The 26839-nt window shown below is 44.8% G+C and overlaps 5 protein-coding genes across 6 annotated transcripts; 4 read left to right on the top strand and 1 right to left on the bottom strand.

Annotated features, from left to right (window-relative positions):
• Positions 1-537: 537 nt before the first annotated feature.
• Positions 538-6476, bottom strand: LOC307087278 (protein max-like). 2 transcript variants are annotated; one of them, XM_079752794.1, is made up of 4 exons: positions 6337-6476; positions 2673-2780; positions 2103-2241; positions 538-1960 (listed from the first exon to the last, which is right to left on the bottom strand). In XM_079752794.1, the coding sequence occupies exons 1-4, from the start codon at positions 6370-6372 to the stop codon at positions 1773-1775; spliced, it is 471 nt and encodes a 156-aa protein (XP_079608920.1). In that variant the 5' UTR covers positions 6373-6476; the 3' UTR covers positions 538-1772. The 2 variants fall into 2 exon arrangements, with proteins under 2 accessions (XP_079608920.1, XP_079608921.1); XM_079752795.1 differs by having other exon boundaries at positions 2673-2771.
• A 691-nt stretch (positions 6477-7167) lies between these two features.
• Positions 7168-11833, top strand: lrrc74a (leucine rich repeat containing 74A; the record flags this gene model as incomplete). The annotated part of the gene is made up of 13 exons (XM_079752270.1): positions 7168-7177; positions 7988-8160; positions 8251-8358; positions 8459-8552; positions 8653-8702; positions 8797-8878; positions 8978-9063; positions 9140-9334; positions 9515-9610; positions 9782-9925; positions 10224-10328; positions 10816-10901; positions 11245-11833. 13 exons carry the CDS (start codon positions 7168-7170, stop codon positions 11831-11833), a joined length of 1818 nt encoding a protein of 605 aa, XP_079608396.1.
• A 597-nt stretch (positions 11834-12430) lies between these two features.
• olfm4.1 (olfactomedin 4, tandem duplicate 1) lies at positions 12431-14284 on the top strand (the record flags this gene model as incomplete). Its single annotated transcript, XM_079752269.1, has 5 exons — positions 12431-12484; positions 12601-12774; positions 12878-13090; positions 13211-13358; positions 13455-14284. The coding sequence occupies 5 exons, from the start codon at positions 12431-12433 to the stop codon at positions 14282-14284; spliced, it is 1419 nt and encodes a 472-aa protein (XP_079608395.1).
• A 2156-nt stretch (positions 14285-16440) lies between these two features.
• olfm4.2 (olfactomedin 4, tandem duplicate 2) lies at positions 16441-18313 on the top strand (the record flags this gene model as incomplete). The annotated part of the gene is made up of 5 exons (XM_079752791.1): positions 16441-16494; positions 16599-16766; positions 16921-17133; positions 17294-17438; positions 17529-18313. 5 exons carry the CDS (start codon positions 16441-16443, stop codon positions 18311-18313), a joined length of 1365 nt encoding a protein of 454 aa, XP_079608917.1.
• A 2708-nt stretch (positions 18314-21021) lies between these two features.
• rps6kl1 (ribosomal protein S6 kinase-like 1) lies at positions 21022-26214 on the top strand (the record flags this gene model as incomplete). The annotated part of the gene is made up of 10 exons (XM_079752777.1): positions 21022-21157; positions 21498-21622; positions 22097-22189; positions 22342-22389; positions 23315-23447; positions 23791-25158; positions 25478-25567; positions 25684-25766; positions 25909-26004; positions 26104-26214. 10 exons carry the CDS (start codon positions 21022-21024, stop codon positions 26212-26214), a joined length of 2283 nt encoding a protein of 760 aa, XP_079608903.1.
• Between the last annotated feature and the right edge of the window lie 625 nt (positions 26215-26839).

Genomic DNA, 26839 nt, shown 5'->3' with positions numbered 1-26839 from the left:
CTGAAACATTGTTGAATATAGCCCGATCCATCTATGGAACACAATATGAAAAAATTGCAATTATTTATTAATACTACGGAAAATGTTTTTGTTACATCTTTCAACGCAGTGCAATTAAATATTCAATTTTCATATTGGGTGGTTGAGTTGTCAACTAAACATTTCTATGTACTTGGTGTAAGAGTTAATTATGTCAATTTCCAGTAGACGAGAATGCCAGTGTGGTTAACCTACATAGCTCTTGACATTTTGTAAGCTTTTATTTTGAAGGTCATTTTCCTGTTGAAGATCATGTTTTCCTGAAATACGTCTTTATCTGGGATCAGCTGTTTTACAAGCTATTTGTTGTCTGGGGGGAGGGGTCAGAGCACGGGTCAGGTACGGGACCGGTTTCTATAGGACTTAGCGTTTTATAATGCGCTACCCCTTACACACTTAGGACACAGCATTTAAAAGTGACAGACTACATGAAAATGTAAATAGAATTCTAATAATATGCATATAAACAAACGGACAACAAAAACAAAAAACTTCCCAAAAGGATAAAATAGTTTTTTATTTAGTCTCATCGTAAAGGTAGGCCTCAACTTGCAAGACAATTGTTGGCAGTATGTACAACATACCTGTAATTTCCATGGAATGGAATAAACAAATATTGATTTAGTACACACGTATTTACCTCTGTAAAACAAAATAAGGGTAGGAAACAAAACTAAAAAACATTCCCAGTGCAGGCAAAATATTTCCAGGGAAGGTTTGTCTTCTGAAGAAATGACGACATTTAAGAGTATATAGTGTTAAATACTACACACCGACACATATCTTCCAATAACAAAAATAAAGGTCACTGCTCATAACTGCATTGTGTAACATTCATTTTCATTTGAGGATTTTTTTTCATCGCCACGTTTATATTTTTGGAAAATAAAAAATAGAAAAACGGGTTTCAAACCTGTTAAATGAGGGATGATCTAAAATAAAGAGGTCAGTTCACACACACACCCATATTTACGGAGATTAATAGCCAAACAACCAAATACGATGTGGGAGTAAGAAGTCAAGTAGTTTATCATTTAATATAGGCATTCATTTGATTACACTAACATTCAGGACAACAGCTTTAGCCACCGACACTAACTTATTGGAGGGGGGGAGGGGGGATTTCACCTTGCAGGGCATTTAATTTTTTTCTAAAAGCAAAGTTCACAATCATTTCTGGAAAAGTACAAACATTAAAAAGGTAAACTATGTCTAAGGACAATTTCTCAAAGGTATGGTAAGTGTCAAAACGCAGGATTTTCGGAGGTGTTCCAAAACCGAACTAAAAGGAGGGCAGAAGAGAAGCACACAAGGGCGTGTCGTCGTAGCTTCACTAAAGCTTTACGCCGCGGCGACTAGAAACGTTTTCATAATGAGGTTTTGAAAAAGCATCAAGTCCTTCAAAAAACTGCAGAGCTGCCTCACGTTGGAGCGGGTCACCGTCGCCTCAGGGGGAGGGGGGGAATTGACAGGGTTTGTGGCGGGGGTGTCGCCGACCAGGAGAGCAGAGAAAGGTTGAAGCGTATCGTAGCACCTCTCCACTCTCTCACACGCCTGGTTCCACCTAACGTCCCGGACCGGATTACGAGGTCGTCCTCGAGCCTCGAGACATGTTGGAGGAGTTGGTGGGGATGGGGAGGTGGGTGGGGGCTGGTGAACAAGAGTTTGAGTAGGGAGTGCCTGGGACCCAGTGTCGGGGGGGGGGGGGGGGGGGGAGGGAGGGAGGGGACGGTCTAACTGGGCTCCACACGCAGCTTCTTCCTAGTGGGTGGCTCCTCGGGCTCCGATTCGGAGCTGGAGTCGGAGCCGCCGTCGAAGGCCGACACGGCGCTGCCCTTGCGGTTGGTGTACAAGCTGCTGTCCGAGGAGTAGCTGTTGGCCTGCAGCTGGTTGTTGCCCTTGGCCTTCTCCAGGGCACGGACTGCACCGCGAGCCACAGGACGACCAAGGATCACACCCAATAAGTAACAGCGTAGAGACTTTCCAACACGTGCATGTATTTACAGACTGTTGCCCCGGACTAGGTCCTTCCGCCCCGTCCCCCACCAAGATGCCCCGCTCACCTTGTTGCTCCAGCAGAGCGTTCTGCTTCTTCAGGTCGTCGATGTCCTGCTGGTGGGTGGTGTTTTTTCGCCTCATGAACTGGATGTACTCTGTGGCCTTATCTAGGATCTGTGCTCGAGAAGCCTGTTTGACAGAACTCTGTCAGCAGAAACGAAAAGGGCTCAGCAGTGGGCAGACGGAGCATTGTCCATTTCACAGGCACTCAACTCTGTATTCAAAGCACATAGGATGAAACCGATTTAACTATGCACATGGTACATTTAAATGTGTTTGTTTATTTAGTGTTATTTTTGCATTGATCTCACAATCATTTACAGCAAAGTCCAAAAAAGCGCTGTTCCTACAAAGTCACGCTCCAGTAACTACCTCTTTTTGACATCTTATCTAGTGCTTATTGAGATCTTTTTGGTTCCACAGTAGCAGTTTGTGTTAAAATAAACAACTGAAGGAGATGTTTTGAACATGTATGTATTTTGTACTGTAATTAGAAGAATACTTACTGAACCTTCTGGCCCTGCAAAATCCCCCCTGGTATTAGACGTGGACAGCGGGGAACCCTCGTTACTCACCTTTTCCCCTTGCAAGGCAGGCACCGAGTCCCGTAAACTGTGGAAGCTGTCTTTGATGTGGTCCCGCCGCTTGCGCTCCAGAGCGTTGTGGTGCGCCCGCTTGTCTGCCTGTAAAACAGGCACTGTGTTTAAGATCGCAAATTGTAAATACCGTCGTGTGCCACGCGTCTTCCGTCAGGACGAGGAGGCACCGCGCCACGGGGCGGTCCCAGGACAAGAGCCTGACGCCGGGGTATGGAACCCCACATTTACATTTAGGGCATTGAGCAGACGCCTTAGTACGCATTCACGAAACCATTAGTACACAATCACACACACTGACGGCGGTGTCAACCAAGCAAGGCGAGGAGCAGTTAGGGTGAGATGTCTTGCTCAGGGGTACCTTGAGAAAGAGCTGGGGATCAAACCAGAGCCTACCCAGCCAACCCACTCTACCTCCGGAGCTACTGCTGACCCGAGGGGACCTGAGGTGGTGGAGGTGGCAAGGGGTTGAGCACCAGTAACCCTTAGCAACCAGCCTGAGGATGGAGCGGGGGCCAAGCAGCTGCTGTTTATATGCTGACAGCATTTGAAGTACCGATGAGTAGTGCCAACATTACACAGCAGAGTTGGCCTTGGTGTACAAATGATCATTCATCTTTTTCCAGACAGCCATTTGCCCTTGTAGGGTTGGAGAAATTCACACAATCGTCAGATGTGTTCATTACTTTACAATTCCACAAACCAGCCATATGAAGTGGGCAAAATTTCACTGCTTTAGTCTAACTTGAATTTGAATTTTAGTAATAGTGACAATATGGCATAGGTATATGGCGGTGGCTTGATGATCATATAAGACTTAACCACATTTAGAAAAAAAGGATTTGTTTTACTTCCCCTTTAACACTTAATATTTAATTTATGTTGTTTTATCTAACAGGATGGGGGGGGGGGGGCTGTAGTAAAGTCATTCCGACAACTCACTGCTGCTCAGAGAGGCAGAGGGTTAAAGTCTAATCTACTTCTCTCAGCAAGATGGTGGGGGCACTGTGTATGGAATGACGGGCCGCTGGCCAATCAGTCGTATTACCACACATCCAAGCTTACCCACAATTAAAAACATTTAAAAACAAATAGCTTGGGGACCAGACGAATCTGCAAGCTCATGTTTTCTTTGCTCTGTCATAGGGGTCTGGACCCCCTCCAATTCAAAGGATCAATATGCATATGTGGCGGGCTTGATACAATGATGAAAAGAGGAACGCCAAATTGGAGTTCAGTTGATGTATTTTCATAAAAAACCAAGATGGCTGCAACTGTGTGTCAAATGTTTCATTGCGCTGATTGGCTGCAGGTTTATCCAATTGCGTCCAGAGGCATTTTGCTCTGCACAGTAGATAGGGGAGAACCACAAAGACAAACACTACCCATGGACATGCCCTGATGGGTATGAATATTGTCCACACTGGCACCACAACTGTGCAAGCCATTGACTGAGGCACCATTCTACTGCAGTGTACCTGTGATTTCATGCATCACAATCAAAATGAACTAAACTGAAACTATAGAACAGGAAAGACAGCTCTGGTCGTGTCTTTAGCTCTGGTAAGGCCACTTTTGTCAACAGGTTCAAGAGAATGAACGACTGGTTTATCATGCGTATGGCTATTCAGCCAACTATGAGATTATGGTTAAGCACATCATGTGCTATATTGTAATTGTTTTTTAGATACACAATCATCGCCATTTTCATTTCTCTCTTAAAATGCCCCAAGTTCCTCCTGGTAAATTGGCCTTCAATATGCATTGTTGCATGAATAATGTATAAAGGCTAAAAAGTGCTATAATTGCTGTTATAATTTGAAACAGTGGATGACAGCGGGAGAGGGGGTTTAAAAAGCCTCTGCATTCAGAGATCAATAAATGCAATAATGATCTGCCAGGGCTAAATAGCCTAGTGCATCTTAGTTCAAGCCAAGCACTAAAGATCGGCATCCAAAATAAATAGCTATAGCCTGTACCATTTCTTGAACCAAAATCTGGATGGCGTTCATGTGACATTGAATTGACATAGGCAGATACCAGTGTTTCCCCCAGCACTTTATGGTTAAGGCCGCCTTAACCATACAGTGATTAATGCGTAAAAAATGTTTCCTTTTTTTTTTATTATAATGCATTAACAAAGTACAAAACTCTCGTAGGGTAAGGAAACATACTTCCCCCCCCCCCGCGCTCCTCGAACACATTGATGGATGAGTTATTTGCAAACAGTGGTCCCAACAGTTAGGTAAAGGTAGGTAAAGATGGGAAGCCACGATACATTCACAGAAAGTCCTTATTGTTTTGGAGCATGGCTATTTGTGGATTATTACATTTGTAGTAAAAGAGGAATTGAAGAAAAACTTGAGGGTGCTAAACCCTTGTACGTGTTTTCATAACCACAGAGGGAAAAACGTGGGATAAACGTTTCTGGTTTTACACATGCACTGTTTACTCCTGAGGTAAATTGCCAAGGAAATTATCCCCCCCAATGTTTTCTCAATATTGCATGGATGCAATCTCCTGCACAGACAATATATATAAGACTACCATTTAACGGTAGCATCAATTCAGTGAATATTTGTACAGGAAACAGCTTTCGATTACGATGAACCCAGGTCAGGTTGAGTCAACACGTCACAGACCAATAGGATGCTGGCTCGCCCCGACGCAGCTGTACCACTAAAACAAGGATGCAAAGCTGAGGATCAAGTCCGGTGGGGGAAGGGAATGCTACGCGACCATAATTATTGACCGGATTAATGCTCCAACATGTTGGGTTCATTGTCACACGCCAACTAGTTCTGCCCAACGACGGTTGACACCCGGGTAGAATGCATTTCAATGCCACACAATACAACGTTACACACCAGGGCAGATCGGAGCACATGTAGTTTTGGTTTAAAGTTACAGATGTAATGGATATTAAACCATAGATTATGTTTGAGGATGAAAGCCCAAAAGGAAAATGAAAGTTTAAACCCCAGCTCTTATCGTTGCAATAGTCCAATTGATTTAGCGGGTCATTGTCCACGCTTTATGCATACGTGACACTTGCAAGCGTGATGCATTTAGATTCAGATCACCAGTTAAACATAAAAACACGAATCGGTGAAGGGGTGAGGGAACGACATGTCATTCTGTGGTCGACCCGACCTCAGGGGAGATGGACCTCTAATCAATCGAGCACAGGAAACACAAGACAGCTTAAAATGTATTCTTTAAGACTCCAGATTCAACCCCTGGATCACATCCGACCATCGGATCAGTTTGTGATTGAAGAACGTAACCCAGGAGCGACCACTTGGATTAACGTCGCCTGTGTAGCATGCTAACGCCGTCTGACGCTACTGTCACACGGTGCTGTTCTGTCGCCTTTAGACGCACACACACGTACACATCTGCGTTGGATCGGAGCCGAGACGGTTAACACCGAGCTTCTTCCCCTTCCTGCGGTTTTAATTGTCGGTGTTAATTATATTTAATTCGGCGTCCGTACAGATAGCAAGCCCCACATCACGAGAGCTGTTGCATTAGCTAACCAGCTAGCTTAGAAACCAGCGTTACCGTGCATTGACAGAAAGGCGAAAACACATTCGTTAAACTAAATAGCTGGCGGTTATTAATCGGGGAATAGGTAACATACGTCACTGTCGACTTCGATGTCATCGTTGTCGCTCATTCTTCGGCGAAGGATATATGGAGGTAATGCGGCGAGATGTCTAGGAAAAGTGAAACGAAGATTAGACGCCAATAATAAAAACCTAGCACAACATCGGCAGGGACATGACGACACGTGACTCGCCTACACATGGACAGGAAAACACACATGGCGCATGCGCAAAACAACGTTTTGTGGAAACCATGTTTTGTTTTTTTCTGGTCACCTATGTTGACACTTTTATTATTAGATTTTTTTTAACAAATAAAACCCGTAAATGCATCTCCAAACATCAGATGTAACTTTGTTCTTATAAGTAGGCCCTTATGAATAATGTTTTATGCATATATATTTATATATATATTATTGTGTTGAATAGAGCGTTGTTATTTTGTTGTTGTCCCCCTGTATCTCTAATATATAAGAGCAGCCTAATGGCTAATTTAGCTGAAACAATTTGGGTCAGTTAATAATAGAGAATAGAAAAAGTTCTCTATCTGACATTGCTTCTATATGCATGTATGTATGTTTCCTACTGCTCTATCTATCTTCTAACAAAAAATGTATGAATTTGTTTGTAAATGTTCATAATAATACAAGGCATTGCCTGTCTACCCCAGTGACCGCAGGCCAATCAGGCCAATTGTTACACGTAAAATCCTGCTGGGGCAACAAACCATTGGTGGTTCCAAACTGTAGCGAATCATATTTTTACTCTTAGCTGTGTATTCTATTCAGATAAATGTGATTATTGCACTAAGGTCTATAAGTGTGTTTTACATAGACAACAATCTCTAGCTCACTCTATATGATGGCATGCTAAAGGGTAGGTGGGATCAAACCACAGGTTTTCCTGCTTGCTTCCTGGTCACAGAGCTCCTGGCCTCTGAATTCTACATAAAGGACAATGTGGTTGCATTCAAATCACCTCTCTGAAGACTTTACTGTGTGTTTTAGCTCAGAGCTATTGCATTGGACTGCAGCTCAAACCAATAATTATAAAGGTGTCATGTAATGTAAACATAAGCAGCCTACACTTAATAGACATTAATCACAATAACAATACAACTTGAATAACAATAGGTATCCACAGATACTCTGAATACCTATAAATGTCAGGACTTTATGGACATTTATTTTATAGATCATATAATAAGGGGCTTTATTTTGAGTCTATGTTTGTGGGTGCCTGGTTTCAACCATGGTGATATAAATTATTGATCATTAAACAGGACCAGCTACCTGGAAGGTAGGATTACTGTGCACTGGCCTGTTTAATGTCACAGTAACAACAGTAACAGGCAACTGAGGAACAATAACTATCTGTTTATTTAACGGCCATAGCCCCACTATTTAAATTATTATTGTGAGGCTAGGCAGCATTGAGAAATGTCTTTAATGTATCTTGATTCCCTTACCATAAAAGAAGACGACTCAAACTCCTCCACTGAAAACCTAAGTTTGGAAGAGGACTTGGATTTAGACTTGGAGCCAGATGGTAAGCAATCAGAGGCGTTACTATAACTGTTGCATTCTACACTAATATTGCCTTTGTATAAATAGTGTGTGGTTAAAAGGTTTTTATTTAAGAGAGCATTCTTGACAGCGCTCTGATAGAAGTAGATCTCCTTGCCAGGAAAGCCAAACAACAAGCCATCAACCACAGCCGAAGTGTACCTGGAAGCCTGCAGACTGACCGGTGTGGTGGCCGTCTCATACTTCATAAGACACCTGGGTACCTCCACCATGGACCTAAATCACCACGGACTCGGACCACTGGGCTGCAAGGCCCTTGCTATTGCATTAGTGGTGAGTTTGAGAAGGGTGAACGAACGTGGTGGTATTTCATGTCTACTTCTCCCGAGAGAAACTGCACACCTATGTCTTGTGTTTCCTCAGACTGATATGACCATCAGTACCCTGGAACTGGCAGACAATCACATTCTAGCGGAGGGAGCTAAACACCTTGTGGAAATGCTGAAGGCTAATTTCACCATCAATACCATGGTGGGTTGTTGTTCTGATCTGCCACTAGGGGGTGCACATGTGCATACGATCAAGCGTATTGTGGTTTAGGGTTTGGTGTGAATATTGTTTTCTTTTCTAGGATTTGTCGGACAACCACCTTCAGTCTGTCGGCGCAGAGTGTCTTGGTAAAATGTTGCTGGAAAATATTTCATTGAAATCGTTGAAACTCTCAGGTAATGTTTAGATAAAGTGTATAAGTATAATAATTGTATAGCTTACTACTAGTACTACCACTACTATTATTTCCATACTCATAATACAATTTCCCTTTAGGAAACCAATTCACTGAGGACGATGCAAAATTCTTTGCGGATGCATTATCAGTAAGCACATTTAATAGATACTAGCTTGCTTGATATTGCCTCAAATAAAATAAGCTTCTTTGATCATTGTGCTTGTTTATGTTTCATACCAAAGAGCAATTATAGAGTGAAACACCTGGACCTGAGCCGCAACGCTTTCAGTGGACGGGGAGGAGAGCATTTGGGACAGATGCTGGGTAGGACAATATTATTTACTTCTGTGTCTCTCAGCGTTTCTTGGTCCAAACAGTATTACTGCATATTTATGATTGACGGTTTCACCTTCAAACCGGCAGCAAACAACGAGGGTCTAGAGACGCTGGACCTCAGCTGGAATCATCTCAGGATGAAAGGAGCTGTGGCCTTTTCGGCTGGGCTCAAGGTGCCGTGAACAATAGTATCGACGTTCAGATCATCAGTGACGCGCCGCTTAAACCATTCCTCTCACACACGAACAGGTGAACATAACCTTGAAACACCTGGACCTGTCGTGGAACGGGTTCGGGAATGAGGGAGCGCTGGCGATGGGAGAGGCGCTGAAATACAACAACACTCTGGTCCATTTGAACCTCAACAACAACCGCATCACCAACGAGGGGGTGGGCACGCTGTGCAAAGGCCTGGAGTTCAACGACACACTGAGAGTCTTACTGGTGGGTGAGACAGCTGGAATTCTACCAATACCTTTTTGTTTTTTTCAATACTCAATGTGTACTGTAAGTAATTAATGTCAGTAACATTCAATGTGTACTGTCATTAATATAGTGGCTACAAGCAAATGTCCTACCGTGTGGTTTAGTTAATACTGCAGCCTATTTCGTGTGCTCGTTTAGCTGGCATACAATTCTCTGACAGTAGAGGGCGCACTGGCCCTGGTTAATGTGGTGAAGAACAGCCATAAAACGGCCTTGGAGGAGATCAACATATGTGTGAGTAACCAGCGTGGCAGCGTCCTAAGTATTTTCTCTCATCAATGTTCATATAGGTAGCCTATCTCTAAAAACGGATTTGAATACAATTTTTGAATGCATTGTCAGAGATTACTTTATTCGATTTAGCCTACATTCTCTGAAGACATCGTTCCGTTGGTATTTTCGCAGAACGTGTTGGTAAATGAGAACTTTGTGCAGCTGCTGGAGTCGACCTGTCAGGAGCACCCCAGTCTAGAGGTGCAGTACGGGGGGGTGGGGGGCTTCATTGCAAAGAAACCCCCCAAACGTCTCGACCCCATGAAGGTCATCCAGGTATGCATCACGTGAAAACCCTGCCTTGATTTAAATTAATCCAAACATTCTGCACCCAAAGTCAAATTTTTATTTCTAATTATATTGAGTTTTTAATAAGTTTACGGAAATACTCGTTTTAAATTTTAGAAGCAGATATTAAATAGTTTTTAAACAAGGGGCCGATGACGGGGCCCAATAATATTAAAATATAAATCATTATAACAATACACCCAATTCTAATAATTGCTTGTGATAAAGATGTAATTTTCCTATTTACACTTTCCCTGTTTCCTCTTCTCTAACGCGTTCTGTAAAGGACTATCTGGATCAACGCAAACTGCGCTTGTGGGACTTCTTCCGGAACATCGATAAGGACGGCACCATGCGTGTCCCTGTTGCGGACTTCAGGAAGGCCGTGCAGGTTGCCATAACGTTCATTCATTCATATTCTGACATGTAAACACGCAACCGCAACGAGTATTTGGGGTACAGGAACCATAAATACTTCGACATCTGTAATATGCCTTTCCATTCCATTGTTTTATAATTAGTTGACTTTATAATTAGTAATCATGTGTAATGGAGGACTCGCATGCAGCCAATAAATAGTGGCCAAATTACGTCACTAGGGCAACACTCAAGATCTAAATCTGGAGATTTACATATTTAGGCATTTAGAAGACGCTTTTATCCAAAGCGATTTACTATTCATACACATATTCATAAACACACTCATACACATATTTACTTCAGTGTTAAACATGCCAGTATTCAAGACATATATACACACATGTACGGCGGAGTCAACCATGAAGGCGACAGCTCGTCTGGAGCAGTCAGGGTGAGGTGTCTTGCTCATTGGCATTCGTATTCATTGGAGATTCTTCTGAAATTGTGATCAATGACAGCAATCCAGCATTCCTTTGGATCGCTACCAAATCGAGGAGCTCATTCAGAGGCTGGACCGTGAGAGGACAGGCATGGTGGACTACAGGTACAACGCCTCACATCCCCAGAACTCCATAGTGCTGACAAGACACACCGTGCCTAGAAGCTGCTCAAACAAGAGGCCTGTAAAACACTGTTTTCCTACGACATGCCGCACATTGGTTGGCATTTCTCTTATGTGTACAGTCCTCAGCATGTGTGATTTACTTAGCAATATTTGTAAAACGTGTGACACGGAAATATGGCCAGGTTTCATCCATCGTCACAAGCCTTCCTAAAAGGCTAAAAGGGAACGTATCATAATTACATCCTGCCATGTGTAGAGGCCTTTAGCTTCCATCTTGAGCTGCCGTGTCGTTCTAATGTTGGTGAGGACGGTCTCTTCACAGGGGGCTGGCGGACACCCGCAAGCAGATGATGAAGGACCACCGGCGGCAGCTGCGCAAGACCGAGTCCCGGCAGAAGAAGGAGAAGCAGAAGAGCGACCGCATCCTCAAGACCTTCCAGAGCGCCGTGGAGGCGGTGACACCGCACGAGTCCATGGTCATGTCGCCCGGCGGCGGGGCCAAGGAGGACTCGAGCGGGCCCCAACACTTCTCCGCCACGCCTCTGAGCTCCTGGCACCACATCGTCATGTCCAACAGCAGCCGCTACTCCGTCACCAACCTGAGCAGTGAGCACGTCCACCAGCCCCACCACCACCTCCACCGGGAGCAGCAGAGACCCACCAGTTCGCCCGCCATGCGCTCCTACTCGCACCCCAACCTGCTGGATGACTCGCCGCGCTCCGGCCCCGGCAAGACCGGCTCCTCCGCCCAGGGGACCCACTCCGACCCGGAGGGGGAGGTGGGCAAGCTCAGCGCCGCCACGGACCACCTGACCCGGTCCAGGCCCGCGCTCAACAACCAACCGTCAGCCGCCAAGAGCAAAACAGGCAGAGTGAAGAAGAAGAAGAAGAAACGAGTGGAGAAGGCCTGAAAGAAACCCGACCACACAGGAAGTGCCTTATGTTGATACATAAGGTTAATCTTTGCAAAGCAAAGATTAACCTTATGTATCAAAGCAAAAAGCAAAGATTAACCCTATGCTTTGTTTGTCAATCACGATATCTAATAAAGATTTTTAATGAATGATGGCATTCTTTTTATTTGACGGTTTCTCAAAGCAAGTCATATGAACTAATCATGGGCATTGTGTATGCCTCAATTCAGGTGATACATCGGTTGACACACAAGAATGCATATCTACTAATAACTACTACCTCAAGGCAGCTACAGTTTGACCCATCTTCTTTTTTGTGTCCCTGATACTCTACTGTCTTTGGTTCTAATACTAGGTCAAACATTGTATATTTTACAATTGAACATTACCACAGTCAATGTTCTCCTGACAACCATACAGATTGGCTTGTTTAATAGGCATGGCCATATAACAGTTATCCATGAAGGGGATGCTGGGAATTTGAACAGGTGCAGTTCTTCTCTCTAGAATCATAAATTCTAGAGCTACTTTATAACCACTATATAAGCCCAAACATCAACGTGGCTCCACCATTACAACATTGACTACGCCAGAATGATTGGTATTCTATATTTCCTATTGCTGCTTAGCTCCACCACTGCCTGCGGGGTATGTATAACATGTAAAACAAAAAGCCATTAAGATTCAATCCATGTCCTTAACCAAAATCTCTGCCTGTATTCCAGCAAAACGCATCATCACTGTGAATGTGTGCTCCCTTACAGCATGTTGGACGAGGGGGTAAAGCGAGTCAAAAGAAGGTCACTGATGTTGGGACAGGGGACGAGTGCTCCTGCAAAGCCTTCCTGCCAAGCTCAACCTTCAACATACAAGACCTGGAGGAGGTAGAGGGGGTGGCTGTGGAAGTCACCCATAAGCTGGAGCTGGAACTGGGAAAGGTACCAACCCTAACCCTAACTACTGCTGCAATACGTTGTCAGGCTGGGGAAGAACATTGTTATGGGTATGTGATGTAACCTGGATGCATAACCTGGATTGCAGATGGAGTCCTATGAAAACCAGATCACGGCGTACACCGTGAAGATTGTCAACCTGACCAGGGAGATTGAGAAGATGGAGGGCGACCCTGAGGCGGTAAACGACACCCACACAGAGAGCATGAAGATCCAGATCAAACAGGCGGATGCTCTGGTGGTCGAGCTCCAGTCTTTGGTTCAAGCATCGGCCGCTGTCTTCGAGTCCCTGCGTGAAACGGTGGGACTGAAGTTTCTTTGGGTTTTCCAGAAACATCATTTTGTAGATCATTAAACGTCTTAGGAGTGGTCGAGGAAAATTCATCTTTACGGTAATTATTATGAAGGAAACCTTTTTCAGGTCACATCTCAGATGTCCACCCTGACCCAGCTGGAGGAGGAACACGATAAGAACCTGGTTCTGGAGACCCGCCGTGAGTACATAAAGATCCAGCTCAAACTGGAGGAATGCGAACGCCGCCACCAGGAGATCTTCTACCCCGACATTGGTGAGAAGATGGCTCACACTCTAACACACTCAATCCTCTGTCCTCTGACCCAAATTCTGACTTAAACTGACTTGGTGTTGAATTTGCTCATTGCAGGATCCTGTGCACACACCGGTGTCATCAGGGCCAGCCAGCCTATCGTTAGTCAGATTAACGCAGACCTCAGTTCTTCATACAAATTTGGAGCCTGGGGGAAAGACTCAAAGCCTCTTAATGGCAATGAGTCGATGTATTGGTATTCTGGGTACTATAGCGCAGTCATCAATGACGTCAAGTTCTATGATAATTACCAAGATCTCATTTTACGAAACCACTTCCAGCATCACAGGTTGCAGAGTAGCTGGTACGGCACAGGAAACAACGTTGTTCTCCGCGAGAACGCTCTTTACTACCAGCGCAGTAGTCCCTTCAGCATGGCCAAGCTGAATTTCACCTCCATGAGATATGAATACAAGCTCATCAACCGGGCTTCCACTGAGTTCTCCTACGCTCACTCAACCAATCAGAACTTGGATTTTGCCGCCGATGAGACCGGGCTGTGGGTGACATATGCCAGTGAAGAGACAAACGGCCGTCTTATCTTGGCTAAGATCAACGAGCACTACTTTGGTATAGAGGAGGAGTGGCAGACTAGTGTGTACAAACCAGCGGTCAGCAACGCCTTCATGGTGTGTGGGGTTCTCTACGCCGTCAGAACCGCTGACATCCAAACGGAGGAGATCTTCTACATGTTTGACACCAAGACCCAACGAGAGCACTATATCAGTGTTCCCTTTGAGAGGTTCCAGGAGAGCTATGTTAACCTGGACTACAACCCCACGGATCAGAAGCTGTACATGTACAACGATGGCTACTATGTCAACTACCATCTGTGGTTTAATCACACAGCAAAGGCCATTGAGGATACGCCTTCCATTCTAATCTAATGATGAGAGACAAGCAAACCCTCATCTCTGTTTCTCTTCTGAATAAATCTTCGTGCATGATTACTGTGTGGAGCGCATTTATTTTCTCATCATTGACTTGGACGCTGATAGTCAGACATCTTTATGATTACATTTGAGGAAGGTCTAAGTGACCTGTGGTGACAAGGGGAACACTTGTTCCCCTTGTCTGAATCTGAATGTATTCAGATTATTTATTAATTTTGTACATTCTTCGATTAAAAATTATCTGTAATGAATTATGGATAATTTATTATATTAACTGATTGGGCTCATTTTCCAAAATGCAGGTTAGAATTATAAAAAATAAAATAAAATAACTTAAATATCTATTAATTACCAAATGATATAAGGAAATATGGCATGAAGGAATAAGAAACATCAAACAATGCAACAAAACATATAGAAACTCATCAAAACCAATTTGGGCAATTTCAGAATTACGATCAATATCTTTGTACAAATTAAATGGCTATAAATCCCAGCTCTTAGCAATGAAATAAATAACCAGTAAGCAATTTAGACACCAACATGAGAAATAGGTGAGTAGAGTGCATAAAATATCTATGTGTGCGGTTTTTAAGGACCTAACAGGCCAAGCCTCTGGACATTATGACCTGCTGCTCATTGGTGGCCCTTCCTGTGAACCTGCGAAAGTGTTGAAATAGTTCCAATGGACATTTTCCCAAGGCTGCTTTGCTTGTTTCTAACACTACCATTGGATATACAGATAATACATTGGTAGAAGTTCAAGTGATTTGAAGGAGGGATGTGAAAAAGCCAAGAGTTAGATACAAAACCATCTAGCTTCCTGGGGAAACAAAAGGGTCTGCCAATTACCAAGCACCTCAGACTAAACCCTTAATAAATATATGCAACACTGAGTATTCAGCGATATGGAAGTAGATTAAATGCCAGTACTCTGTCAAGGTCCCACTAAATGCTATCTTTGGAGAGAGAATTGAAACTCCACCTGGACTGAAACTCTAATACGTGTCTACAGCTTTCACTGTAAAGCAAAGGTGTCTAAGTCCTTTGGGTGTTAGGATCCCTATGCCCTGATTCGCTGGCCCGATGCAGGTTTAATTCAAAAGGGACTTGATGCTAAATTCAAAACATTGCAGGATGAGGATGGAATATTTAACTGCATTTCTTTGGGAAAGCCTTGAAAGCTTCCACAGTATAAGGGAGCAAAATGTCTTAGCCAACCAGGGTTTCTTTAAAGTCGAAGTAGAGACATCACATTAATATAATATTTAGTGAAATCAAATCAAATCAAAAACTAATTCTACCCATTCCCACTATTGAAAGACATTCAGAGATTCCATGAAAAGGGTTGAAATACTACCATTAACGTTTGTTTTCAGGTTTTGTATTTGGGTAGGATGCCATCACAGCTTCTGAGCTTGCTAAAGCTTAAATGTTTCTAAAAATGCTGGTCGCCAGTAAAATAACACATTACGAAAAAATGGTTGAGTCAAGGACCACATACATTAGCAGAAATATTTACTGTGATGCATGAAAGTTTTGTTATGAAAAAATTAAATTAGTAGTAGACTCAAAATTGGATTATTACATTGGATTAGATGGATTGAGGTTATCAACCAATATAAAAACAGATTTCAGGTAAAAGGGCATAAGTCGTATTGTAACTCCCTGGCTACTTGCTATACATTGATTTGTATTGAACTGTTTGGTTTGGTTTGGTTTCAAAAAGAATAGTTCAAATTCAAAAAATATTTGAAAAGAAAAAGGCAAATCAAAGTGGTCAAAGGGGTGTAAATAGCCTGTTATGAATGTAGTACAAGCGATGAATGTTTACACAGTTGGTTCCTACACACAAGACTCACCTGACATATCAGTTAATAGCATAGTATGTCCTCATTTGTAAATATCATAAAGATCCCTTCGCCTGGTGTGTTTCTCACCCGGTTCGGATGTTCGTCAAACATATGCAATAACTTTTAATGACACCATAAGTCAACATTTCAATCTATTGGGGTAGATGATGGACATCAGGTGTTCAGAGCCATAACCATGAGGAGGAGGAAGGTGTTCATGATACAACAAGTGTCTTTAAAACCCATCGCAAGACCGGGGAGAAAGCACAGAAAGATTTTGAAAGCGACACAGTGAAGATGTTTGAACTTCTGCTGTTGCTTTCAGTCGTCGGTCCGGCTTCAGCTTGGACAGTAAGGGACCTTAGTTCACCTATGACTAGGATGTACAGTATGTATGCAATATGTATGCATTCTCTCTCTCTCTCTCTAATATCTTGCTCTGTATTCAACAACAGTCGCTGGAGGACTGGGCCTCAGGGAATGTGACGGTATCTGTGGGAGACTCTGGTCAGTGTCTGTGCCACGTCTACCTGCCCGACACCACCTTCAGTGCCAGTCGGGTGGAGCACATGCAGCAGGTCACCAAGGATTTGATCCTGGAGGTGAACATACAAATCGAAAAGGTATTGCAGCTGGATGAAAGGCATCACATTTCAGTTTGTGAACATACAAATGGTTGATTTTAAAGTTTTGTAAAGTGTTGAAAAAGTGTGAATTTCCCACATTCAATACATTTTTGCTGTGTTTAAGGATTATCTACTGTGTTCCTTTGTTGAGATCGATAGCTACGATGGTAAATTGGGGGTCTTTCTGAGTGAACTGGAGAACCTGGACATGAGAGTGAAACTGCTGGAGAGAAACCCAGACAAATACGTCAAACTGGACTTTGAGCTTCTCAGAACGGAGCTCCGTGAGTTTGAGGCCCTGGTCACTGAGCTCCACGAGGCCCTGAACGGCTCCTCAGACGCGCTCGACAGTCTGTATGTGGAGGTAACAAAATATCAAAGATATTTCAGAAACACATTTTGTCAGAAATACATCATTTTGTACAAAATCTCAGAATAACAAATTCTTGGGTGCCACAAAAGTAAAACCTAACAAATTCATTAACTTTATCTTCAACACTAAATGGGTCAATTACGTCTCTAAGATCCGCAACATGACGCTTATCGTGGACCGACTGGAGGGCTACGACAAGGGCAACCTGGATGTGGTCCGCCTGGAATTCGCCAAGCTGAAGAAGAAGCTGGACGACTGCCAGAAGGAGCTGGAGGACGTCATCACTCCTGTCATCGGTAAGATCAATCGTGGACACAATAGAAATGGCGGTGATACCTTTTGCTTTGGATATATTGATTTTAAATAATGAATTTCTTCTTTCCTAGGCAACTGTGACCACCAAGGCATCATCCGCCTCAGCAAGCCCATGGCCATCCAGCTCAACGCTAACCTGGATCCAGGCTATAGATATGGGGGTTGGGGAAAAGACTCCAAGCCTGCTCAGGGCTCTGAGTCCATGTATTGGTACGGTGGCTACCCTGGCCCATCCGTTCATTACCTCAAACTGTACTCTGACTACGATAAACTGATCTTACGCTCTTCGTTCAAAGTCCACAACATACCAGGTGGCACCGGCAACAATTACATCGTCCACGGCAACGCCATGTATTACCAGTACAACAGCCCGTTCAGCATGTCCAAGTTCAACCTGACTTCCTCCAAGCACGACTACAGAGTGATCCCGGACGCCAGTCGGAGGTTCTCGTACAGCAACTCATCCGATCAAAACATGGACTTTGCGGCCGATGAGAACGGACTCTGGGTGATCTACGCCACGGAACAATCGAAAGGTAAGCTGGTCGTGGCCAAGATAGACGTGCCGTCCTTTGGTATAGAGAACGTATGGAGCACCGGGGTGTACAAGCCACTGGTGGGGAATGCCTTCATGGTGTGCGGAGTGATGTACGCCACCAGGCCGCTGCCGGTGTCTCCGAACAGCGAGGAGATCTTCTACTCGTACGACACCAGGAGCGGCCAGGAGAGGCAGCTCCGCATTCCCTTCGAGAAGTTCCAGCAGAGCTACTACAACCTGCACTACAATCCGGCCGACCAGAAGCTGTACATGTACAACGACGGCTACTACGTGTCCTACGATGTGAAGTTCAACTGAGGGGCCGCACGCTTCTTCCACTCCTTCTTCTCTCTAATCAGTTATCTGTTGTGGGGGATGTGACTGAACTATATGCACCTGAAAACAATGCAATTTCTGCTTCTTATTTCCACAATAAATACAATTGACGCAAGGTGTTTTGGTTTGTTTTCATTAACAGGGATATTAGATTGAAGCTTAAAAGGTCCAGTGTGTAGAATCTAGTCTAATAAATGGGTACTACGCATGTGTCCTATGAGCTTTGGGAGTGAGGGTCTGACAGCGCCTACCTGCCAGCCTGATCAATGCATCATTGATTTGGATACACCTTTTGCAAAGAAATGCTAAAAAGTTATCATGATGACCTGCGTGTCTTCTCCCAATTACAATCAACCAAGTGGTTAGTAGTGAACCTTAAGGTTAGCACAGGAAGTGAGTAGATTCAAGTGGATGTTACTGATTAATGAATGAGTGAAACAGCAAACACACATGGGGATAATGTGGAACATTCAAATGAGCTTGGGTCGATGTATTTTGTTATACATCAAATAAGCTTGTTCAAAATATAACCCCATTGCTTATAATTCAGCCCTAATGACACACATTATTATTGATGGGTGGTAAGCTAAATATTAATTTACTATAGAATATAGTACATTTTTTATATTCATTGATTCATCAGTGTAATACATCCTGCCCTCTCCATTTGATCCTTTAGGGTAAGAGACACACCCCTCCCTCTGTATTAACCCTATCCCCTCAATGGCCTTGCTGTGGCTGCCCCCCCCCCCCCCCCTCCATTCAGCAGCCCCGCCCTCGTAGGGACAGCCAGCCCTCCCTTGGGCAGAGGGGGAGAGTGTTCTTTGTGCTGGGCTAAGAGCATGTCTCCATCTGGTACAGAGGCACCAGTCCCCAGCCCATTAGGGATTCTAGGCAGGATGGTGATGGCTGTTTATTGTAGGGGGCTGAAGACAATGAAACACACATCAAAATTACTATTGCCTTACTTTTAAATGAGGAAAGGGTTGGCGGGTAATTTACTTAATCTTCTAAATATGACGTGAAAATCGTTTTTTCTCCATGTCAAACTGAAATGGAACCAAAAAAAAGCGCTGTCTCTTTAAGCCGGCCCGCATCTGGCAGGATGGGTGGGGGTGGATGGGCGGGGGTTGGTTTAAATGGTACCCTCCGTGACATCATTCTGGACCAATCAGCATGCTCCCCGGGAGCCCTTTCCTCCGCTTCATCTCCCTGAGATGCGTGAACGCAGGCAGCCGAAGACGAGGCGTTCTGCTCATGGTTGCCGTGGTAGCGGTGTGGATCCAGCGCATGCTAGCTTCACTTTAGGTAAGCTGGGTGTTAGCAGCAGGAGGGCTGACTCCCTCTACACCGCCGAGGATTAGGATTGTATCGAGGAGGTCTCCCTGATGATGGAGGAGAGGGGGCGGGGGGAAGATGGCTGTGTGCATGTCATAATACTGCTAAGACGTGGTGCCTCAGTGACTAGCCACAGATGGAGGTGCATGTGTGTGTGTGTGTGTGTTGTGTTTTCGCTGTCCTAGTAGGAAGCTAGCCTCTTAGAATCCAGATTATTGTTAGTTAGATATGTATCTATATTTATATATACAGCTTAATGTCAGGATTAACACTTAATATTAACATTTTCAACAGCTGTTTGAATTTTTCGAGATGTACCGAATTGTCTGTCATTAGAGGGAATTGCATGTTTTCTATTGGTTAATTAAGGAATCAATAGACCAATTTATTCATGTAGTTTATAGTACCACCCATTATTTCAAATAATAATTGCGTTGATCTGTCATATTGGACAATAAATGTGATTACTAGAGAGTGCATGTCTCCACGTGGGTGTGCTTTGTAACCGTGGTGATCGTTTTATTATATTATTGATTTATTTGTAACTACATCCTGGTGTAGGAGTGTGAATTAACACTCAAATATGTATTCTTACCAGAGACAAGAGTCCCTGGTACCATGCTGTGAGTCACCTCCTCCTCATGTGCGTTTGCTGTTCCACTCATTCATTCATCAGTATCCTCTTCCTGTGCTAGCCTTAGGGTTCACTAGTATCCACTTGATTCTACTCTGTTCCTGTGCCAGCCTTTATGTTCACTAGTATCCACTTGATTCTTCTCATTTCCTGTGCTAGCCTGAAGGTTCAATAGTATCCACTTAATTATATAAATGTCCTGTGCTAGCCTTAAGGTTCACTAGTATCCACTCGATTATACTAATTTCCCGTGCTAGCATGAAGGTTAACTCACTCTTATTTTCTTTTTACATTAGCTTAGATCGCAATGGTACTGGCACACACAAGAGCTGAGCTGTGGAGATGCTGCGAGCAGGCACACACTGGGCCCAGTGACAAGAGACAGAAATGACTTCCTCTGCTTATAAGGACCGGGAACAAAGGTGCGTTACAATCTCCACTGCCATTTCTAATTAAGGTACACATGAACTGGCTGGGAGGAGGACAAACACAATGTTAGCATACCATGTTACAATTCTAAGTTTTTTGTTCTGCGCACTTACAAATGAATTATTCTGGCGTACTTACTACCATGCGACCGTACACATTACCCTTATTGACTTATACTACTACCTTACTTACTTAAGGTACTTACTACTTACTTACTACTACCATGTGACCGTACACGTTACCCTTATTGTGCTAGGCCCATCTGGACCTGGAGAGGGCGGAACCAGCCATGGCAAAGCGAGACTACTTGTTGGAGGCAGCTAAGCAGATCCGCATGGCTCTGGACCGAGAGGTCAACGAAGACTACGAGGCAGCCTTCAGCTACTACAAGAACGGGGTGGATCTCCTGCTGAACGGCGTACAGTGTAAGAAGGATTGACTACATGCATGCGGAAGCATTTCAAAAGGCGTTGCTCCATCCAAATCAGTGAGTGTCACAAGGGCATGTGATGCCTACCGAAATAAAACTCTGAAAAAATGTATAAAACAGGAACTCAAAAACCAAAGGCGTTATAAATGGATTTCCTTATTGCCATGAATATGATTTTCTAGTTTTTGTGGTGTAGGTTGTGTTCAACACATTGTTCTTGTACAAAATCCACACAGTAGAGTCGAAAGGTTGCGAGGGCTGCAAATGCTTTTTTATTTCTATTTGAATGCTTCTGTCGCAGCTCAGGTCTTGATCTGTCTCAACTATCTTTCCAGTGGACCCCAATAAAGATCGCAGAGAGGCTGTTAAACGAAAGACAACTCAGTATCTGAAGAGAGCCGAAGAAATTTTCATATCCCACCTACAGGATAACCTGGGGAAGGGCAGCTCTCACTTGGGGGTAAGACAGTGGTTTATATTTTCATCATATTTGGGGCATTTAGATTGCGCTTTTGTCCAAAGCGACTTAAAACCGTTCATACACACATTCACACACCAGCGGCGGTGTCAACAACACACCCGCCAGCCAGCTCATAGGGAGCAGTTAGGGTAAGATGTCTTGCTCACCGCGACATCAACTAGGGGCTGAGGAGGGATCAAACTAGCAACCTTCTAGTTACAAGTCAACCCACCCTACTTCCTGAGCTACTGCCTATTCACTATTAAAGAACAGACAGCAACTGTTTCTGACCCAGTCAACATCATCACCTCAATAGAATTTAGGACCCAGGATTAGGAGCAAAAATAAACCATTTATCTTTGAGTCCCTTGTCTGAATCAGCATCCTATCCCTTGTTGGGTTCTAGCTCTTTAAACAAAATGAAAATGTAGACAAATAGTTGCTGAAGGTATCCACACCTCTCACCTCCACCAGGGGTACAGCAGCCTGCGATTCCGCCCCATCAGACACCTGAGCTCCCCGGTGGAAGACCTGGACATGTGTAAGGTGGTGGGAGTGGTGGACAAGGTAAGCCGCTGAGTATCTTTTCTGATTCGATTTCACTTATGAGTGGAAGGTTGTATCCATGGTTCAGTATCAATCCAGCACAATTATTGAAACTGAACTACATCTTATATTATATTTGATAATGTATTAAAACATATATTCTTATTCTACAGGTCATGGTTGTCCAAAGTATGGTCAATAAGGAGACATTTGTTGTGAAGGTGAGTTTGGTCCTTATTTTTAAATCAAGCTCTTAATAATTATATTATTGGTATATTAGAATGATTCGAGAAATGTTGAACACACATAATCCATAGAACAACTAGTACTAGTTTAATTTAGGTGGTGTTTTCTGGTGGAGAGACAGATATCAGGCCTCTGTGACATACTATGCTCTCTGGGACAATATGGCGTGCAATCTCCTTCCTGCTACTCCAGGTCTCTCATGTCTCTCTCGGTCTCTGTCCCCCTCCCTCTCTGTTGATCTGTCTAAAGGCTCAAGCCATCTCAGCTAGTCAGTCAACCCTCCATTGCAACAGCATTATAGAAATGATAAGCAGTGGGCTCTCAAAAGAGGACATTCAAGCAATGGCTCTGTATTCCATACGAATTGCATTAATATTCTGTTAATAGTTAACTATGATTGTAGATGTAAAGGAGTAGAAAAGAAGAATAGGAAGCATGCTGTACAAGGTAAAGTAACTAGGCACAGCCAACTAGGGTCAGGTGATACGTCTTATATTCTCCCTTCCAAAGCCAGGGGACCAAACACAAAATCTCCCAGACACCTATATGTACAACCCGAGCTGGGATACCGGAGTATGCTTCCCCTATTTGGCCGTCGTATAATTCCGATTGCTCAGAGATTTAAGAGAGAAATGCCCACTATGCACCGGAACAGTATGGAACATGTTTGATTATCCTTCAAGGTTGGGAGATAGAAAATATTGCACAGTGTAGCTTTGTCAAGATCAAATTATGGCCTCTAAATCTGATCAAGTTAAGTTAATGTATCTGTAATCAACTTAACTTAAACCAAATTACAGGGTCCATTGTGTGCAACTTGACATGAGACCCCTGCATACAGACAGATAGACTGGATTGTGAAAGGTGGAGTTACAGACCGCCTTTGCTCCACCCACACAGAGCCTGGTGAAGTCCAGCTGGGAGAGCAGGGACCAGCCCACTATCATACCGCAGGGGGTGCCCTACATGGTGAAGCTGCTGCGCTACTACGTCAGCGAAGACGCCGTGTACCTGCACCTGGAACACCTTCAAGGTGAAGCCCTGCACTGCCCCTGCTCTGTCACCTGTCCTCCGATGTCTGGTCTTTAATCACACATGGGTTGATTTAATGAGCATTCACCCTTTGTGGAATAATATAACAGTTTGATTATTTAAAACGAAAAACAAAATCAAGCTTAACTTCATCTAGATACCAATGTTGTCATGGCGATTAAGTTAAATTTTATTAAACACTTCTGGTTACCTCACCCATCGTGAAAGTCAGTCGTAGGTAGTAGCTCCTCAAATTGTCACAAATCGAATCCTGAGTGAGGAAACGTTGTCCTTGCAAATATGAAGCACTACTTCAATAACTGTGTTGTCTCCCTCACAAAAAGGGGGACGTCTCTTCTCCAAGCTACACAAAGTGAAGAGCGAAAGGGCCAAAGAGCACCCAGAATGCTTCAGCACCGGCCAGAACCGGATCAAGATGAAGAACAGCTACACTTCTCCCTCCATCTGCACGGTGAACCAGCAGAACGCCATCGACGGCCCACGCCTGGGAGCCCGTGACGAGGGCCCCGTCTCACCCCCTACCTCCTGGGACGAGACTCTGCAGCGGCTGGACGCCTGCGGCACCCACTCCTACATCGAGGAGACGGGCTGCCTGCAGAACCGCCGTTCCTCCCGCGCCTCGCTCCTCTCCCGACCGGAGCGCCCCTCTTCGCTCTCGGGTCCGGCCAAGACCCCGACCAAGCCCCACGTACACCCACCGGCCCCCAGTCTGTGCTTGCACCCCCTGAAACCGCAGGAAAGGCCCGCGCTGCCTCTGGCGTGCGCTCGCGTCAACCACACCCTGGACGTCATGGCGGACCCGCGAGGGAAGACCACCGGCATGGGGCTCATCGAGTGCAGCTCCGACTTCGAGTTGGCCTGGAATTCCGCGGACCCCGCGCGCGGCGTGGAGGGCCCCAACCCGTATGCAGTAGCGGACACTCCTTTCGACTGTGCGACTATCGGACAAACTGCCCCGCTGACCTCTCCTGCCATTTTACACCTCGCTCCGCATTGCCAAACCCAGGTCCCCGGCATGGCGTCCTGGGTGGCCAACGGCTTCCACCCGGGCCCCGCCCCCGGGGGGCCGACCCCGGAGGATACTGAGTGCTCGCTGCTGGCTGTCCCGGCGCAGCGGAGTGGAGCGGTGGAGCCGGAGAGCCGGAGCCCGACCACGGAGGAACGGGCCGCCATGGTGGAGGTCAAAAGCACGGACCGAGCGGTGTTCTCCGAGTACACCGACGCAGTGAAGCCCTCCGCCTCCCCGCTTGCCCAGGGTACCACCGGGAAGCAGGGTCCGGGGGCCCCCATGGCCCTCACTGGGGTGAAAAGCCAGGAGCTCGTCGAGGAAGCCTGGGAACTGGTCAGTCCGGGCGGGAAGGATGGACCCGCGAAGGCGGGATCCGTGTTCGGCGCTCCCTGGACAGTGACCCAGAGTCGGAGAGGAGACATGGACGCTTTCCTGAAATCGGAGGGATCCGAAGGGCAGGGGGAAGACCAGGGCATTGAGGTGGACGGCTGGTGCCACCTACCCCGGTTCCCCCAAGAGTCTTCCAAGGCCAAAGAAACGGCGGTTCAAGTGTTCTGGGGGCTTCCCGAGAAGGAGGTCCGTGTGTGGGGTGCGCAGATCCTGCTCGCTCTGGAGTGTTTGCACCAGCAAGGCATCCTGTGCAGGGACCTAAACCCCAGAAACGTCCTCCTTACCAGCAATGGTGAGCCTATCACGTCGGCCTTCTCCCTTGAGTGAAAAGCCAAAACTTCTTTGTATCTTTTTCACATTTACATTTTGGGAATTTAGCAGACACTTTTATCCAAAGAGAATTACAATAACTACATTTGTCAGAAGAAAGAGAAACAATATATCACTGTCGGTATAAGTGCCAAGCATTTACAATTACTACGTTAAGCATTCCCCATACACAACAAAGATAGCTGGGACAAGACACTACACAATGCTACTTCAAGTACTATTTTGAAGTGCAAGGACGTAAAACATATTTAACCTGAGAAACTATATCTGTATCTTCCTAGGAAAAGTGTCACTTTCCTTCTTCGGCCAGTGGAGTGAGGTTCAGTCAGAGATCAGCTCCCAGGCAGTGGAGCAGATGTACTGCGCTCCAGGTAAAACTTACCCCCAGATATCTCTGTTGAGAAAGGATGCCCCCTAGTGGCAATAGGTGCTCTGTCTTAAACAAACTGATATTTTAAAGTAAATGTAAACTTTCTATTTTTACAAGAAATTGGAGGGGTGTCAAAGATAACGGAAGCGTGTGACTGGTGGAGTTTAGGAGCGTTGCTGTTTGAACTACTGACCGGAATGGTAAGCTGCCACTTTACGCAATTCCATGTTAAATGCAACTTAAAAATAGTCCTAGGACCAGTGGCCAGTTTAACGATGCACGGTGTTGGCTAGCATCGATAAGGATGTTACACTTCTCACGAAAGACATTCTCTTTTAATAGCCACTGTGGCAGTTGCACCCAGCCGGAATATACTCACACACCCAGCTGCTGATTCCAGACCACCTGAGCACCGCAGCTGCCTCCCTCCTCACTGAGGTACACATGTACACAACACTCACTCCCACACGCAAAAACACATACATGCCCTTAGCTTACCTTCAGTAACCACGCTGTCTTGTCTTCTCCAACCTCCAGTTACTCCAGTTTGATGCTGGCTACCGGTTAGGTTCTGGAGGCGGCGGTGTGAGTGACATCAAGTGCCATCCCTTCTTCAGCGGTGTTTCCTGGAAGGCCCTCGGCTGCTAGCACCACCTCGGATCCGAACGACCGTCTCCTCCACCAGAGCATGTCCTGCACTCTGGCGCCCTCATGTGGCCAAACTGGATGCAAACTGTTGTTTGGTTATATTTTTGTGCTTCCCAGTGAAACATAGTGACACCATCACAGCTAAATGGAGCAGCAAATGATTAGACATTTCTACATATGAAGGAGACGTTTGCCTCTTGACGTAGAAAAAGAAATTGTGTTGCATTTTTACACCGACGTGATACTTATATTCGTGCATACCCACGCAACTATTTTATCAACACGCATGAACAATGATGCATCTTATAAAATATTGACCGTGAAGACTTTCGACCATGTCAATCACAAAGGTACTTGTCAGACAAGGGCATTAGGCAATAAAAAATACCTCATTTGTGTCATTTTAATATGGGTACAGCTGATTTTATAAGCAAGCAAATGGTTTCAAGGTCCTGAAAGAATATATTTTAGGTAGAAAAATAAGGCAGGTATATGCCTTTGTGATGTTATTCTGCAATGTAAATTCTACATTTTAATACATATAACTCATTGATTTGACGATAAGATGTTTCTTAACACTAAAAGCTCTGCATTTTATAATATAAATAAATCTATTTCCTGTATA

This window comes from Pollachius pollachius, assembly GCF_949987615.1.
Source record: "Pollachius pollachius genome assembly, chromosome: 15".
Classification (NCBI taxonomy): Eukaryota; Metazoa; Chordata; class Actinopteri; order Gadiformes; family Gadidae; genus Pollachius; species Pollachius pollachius.
This window is presented reverse-complemented; position numbering and strand designations above follow the sequence as displayed.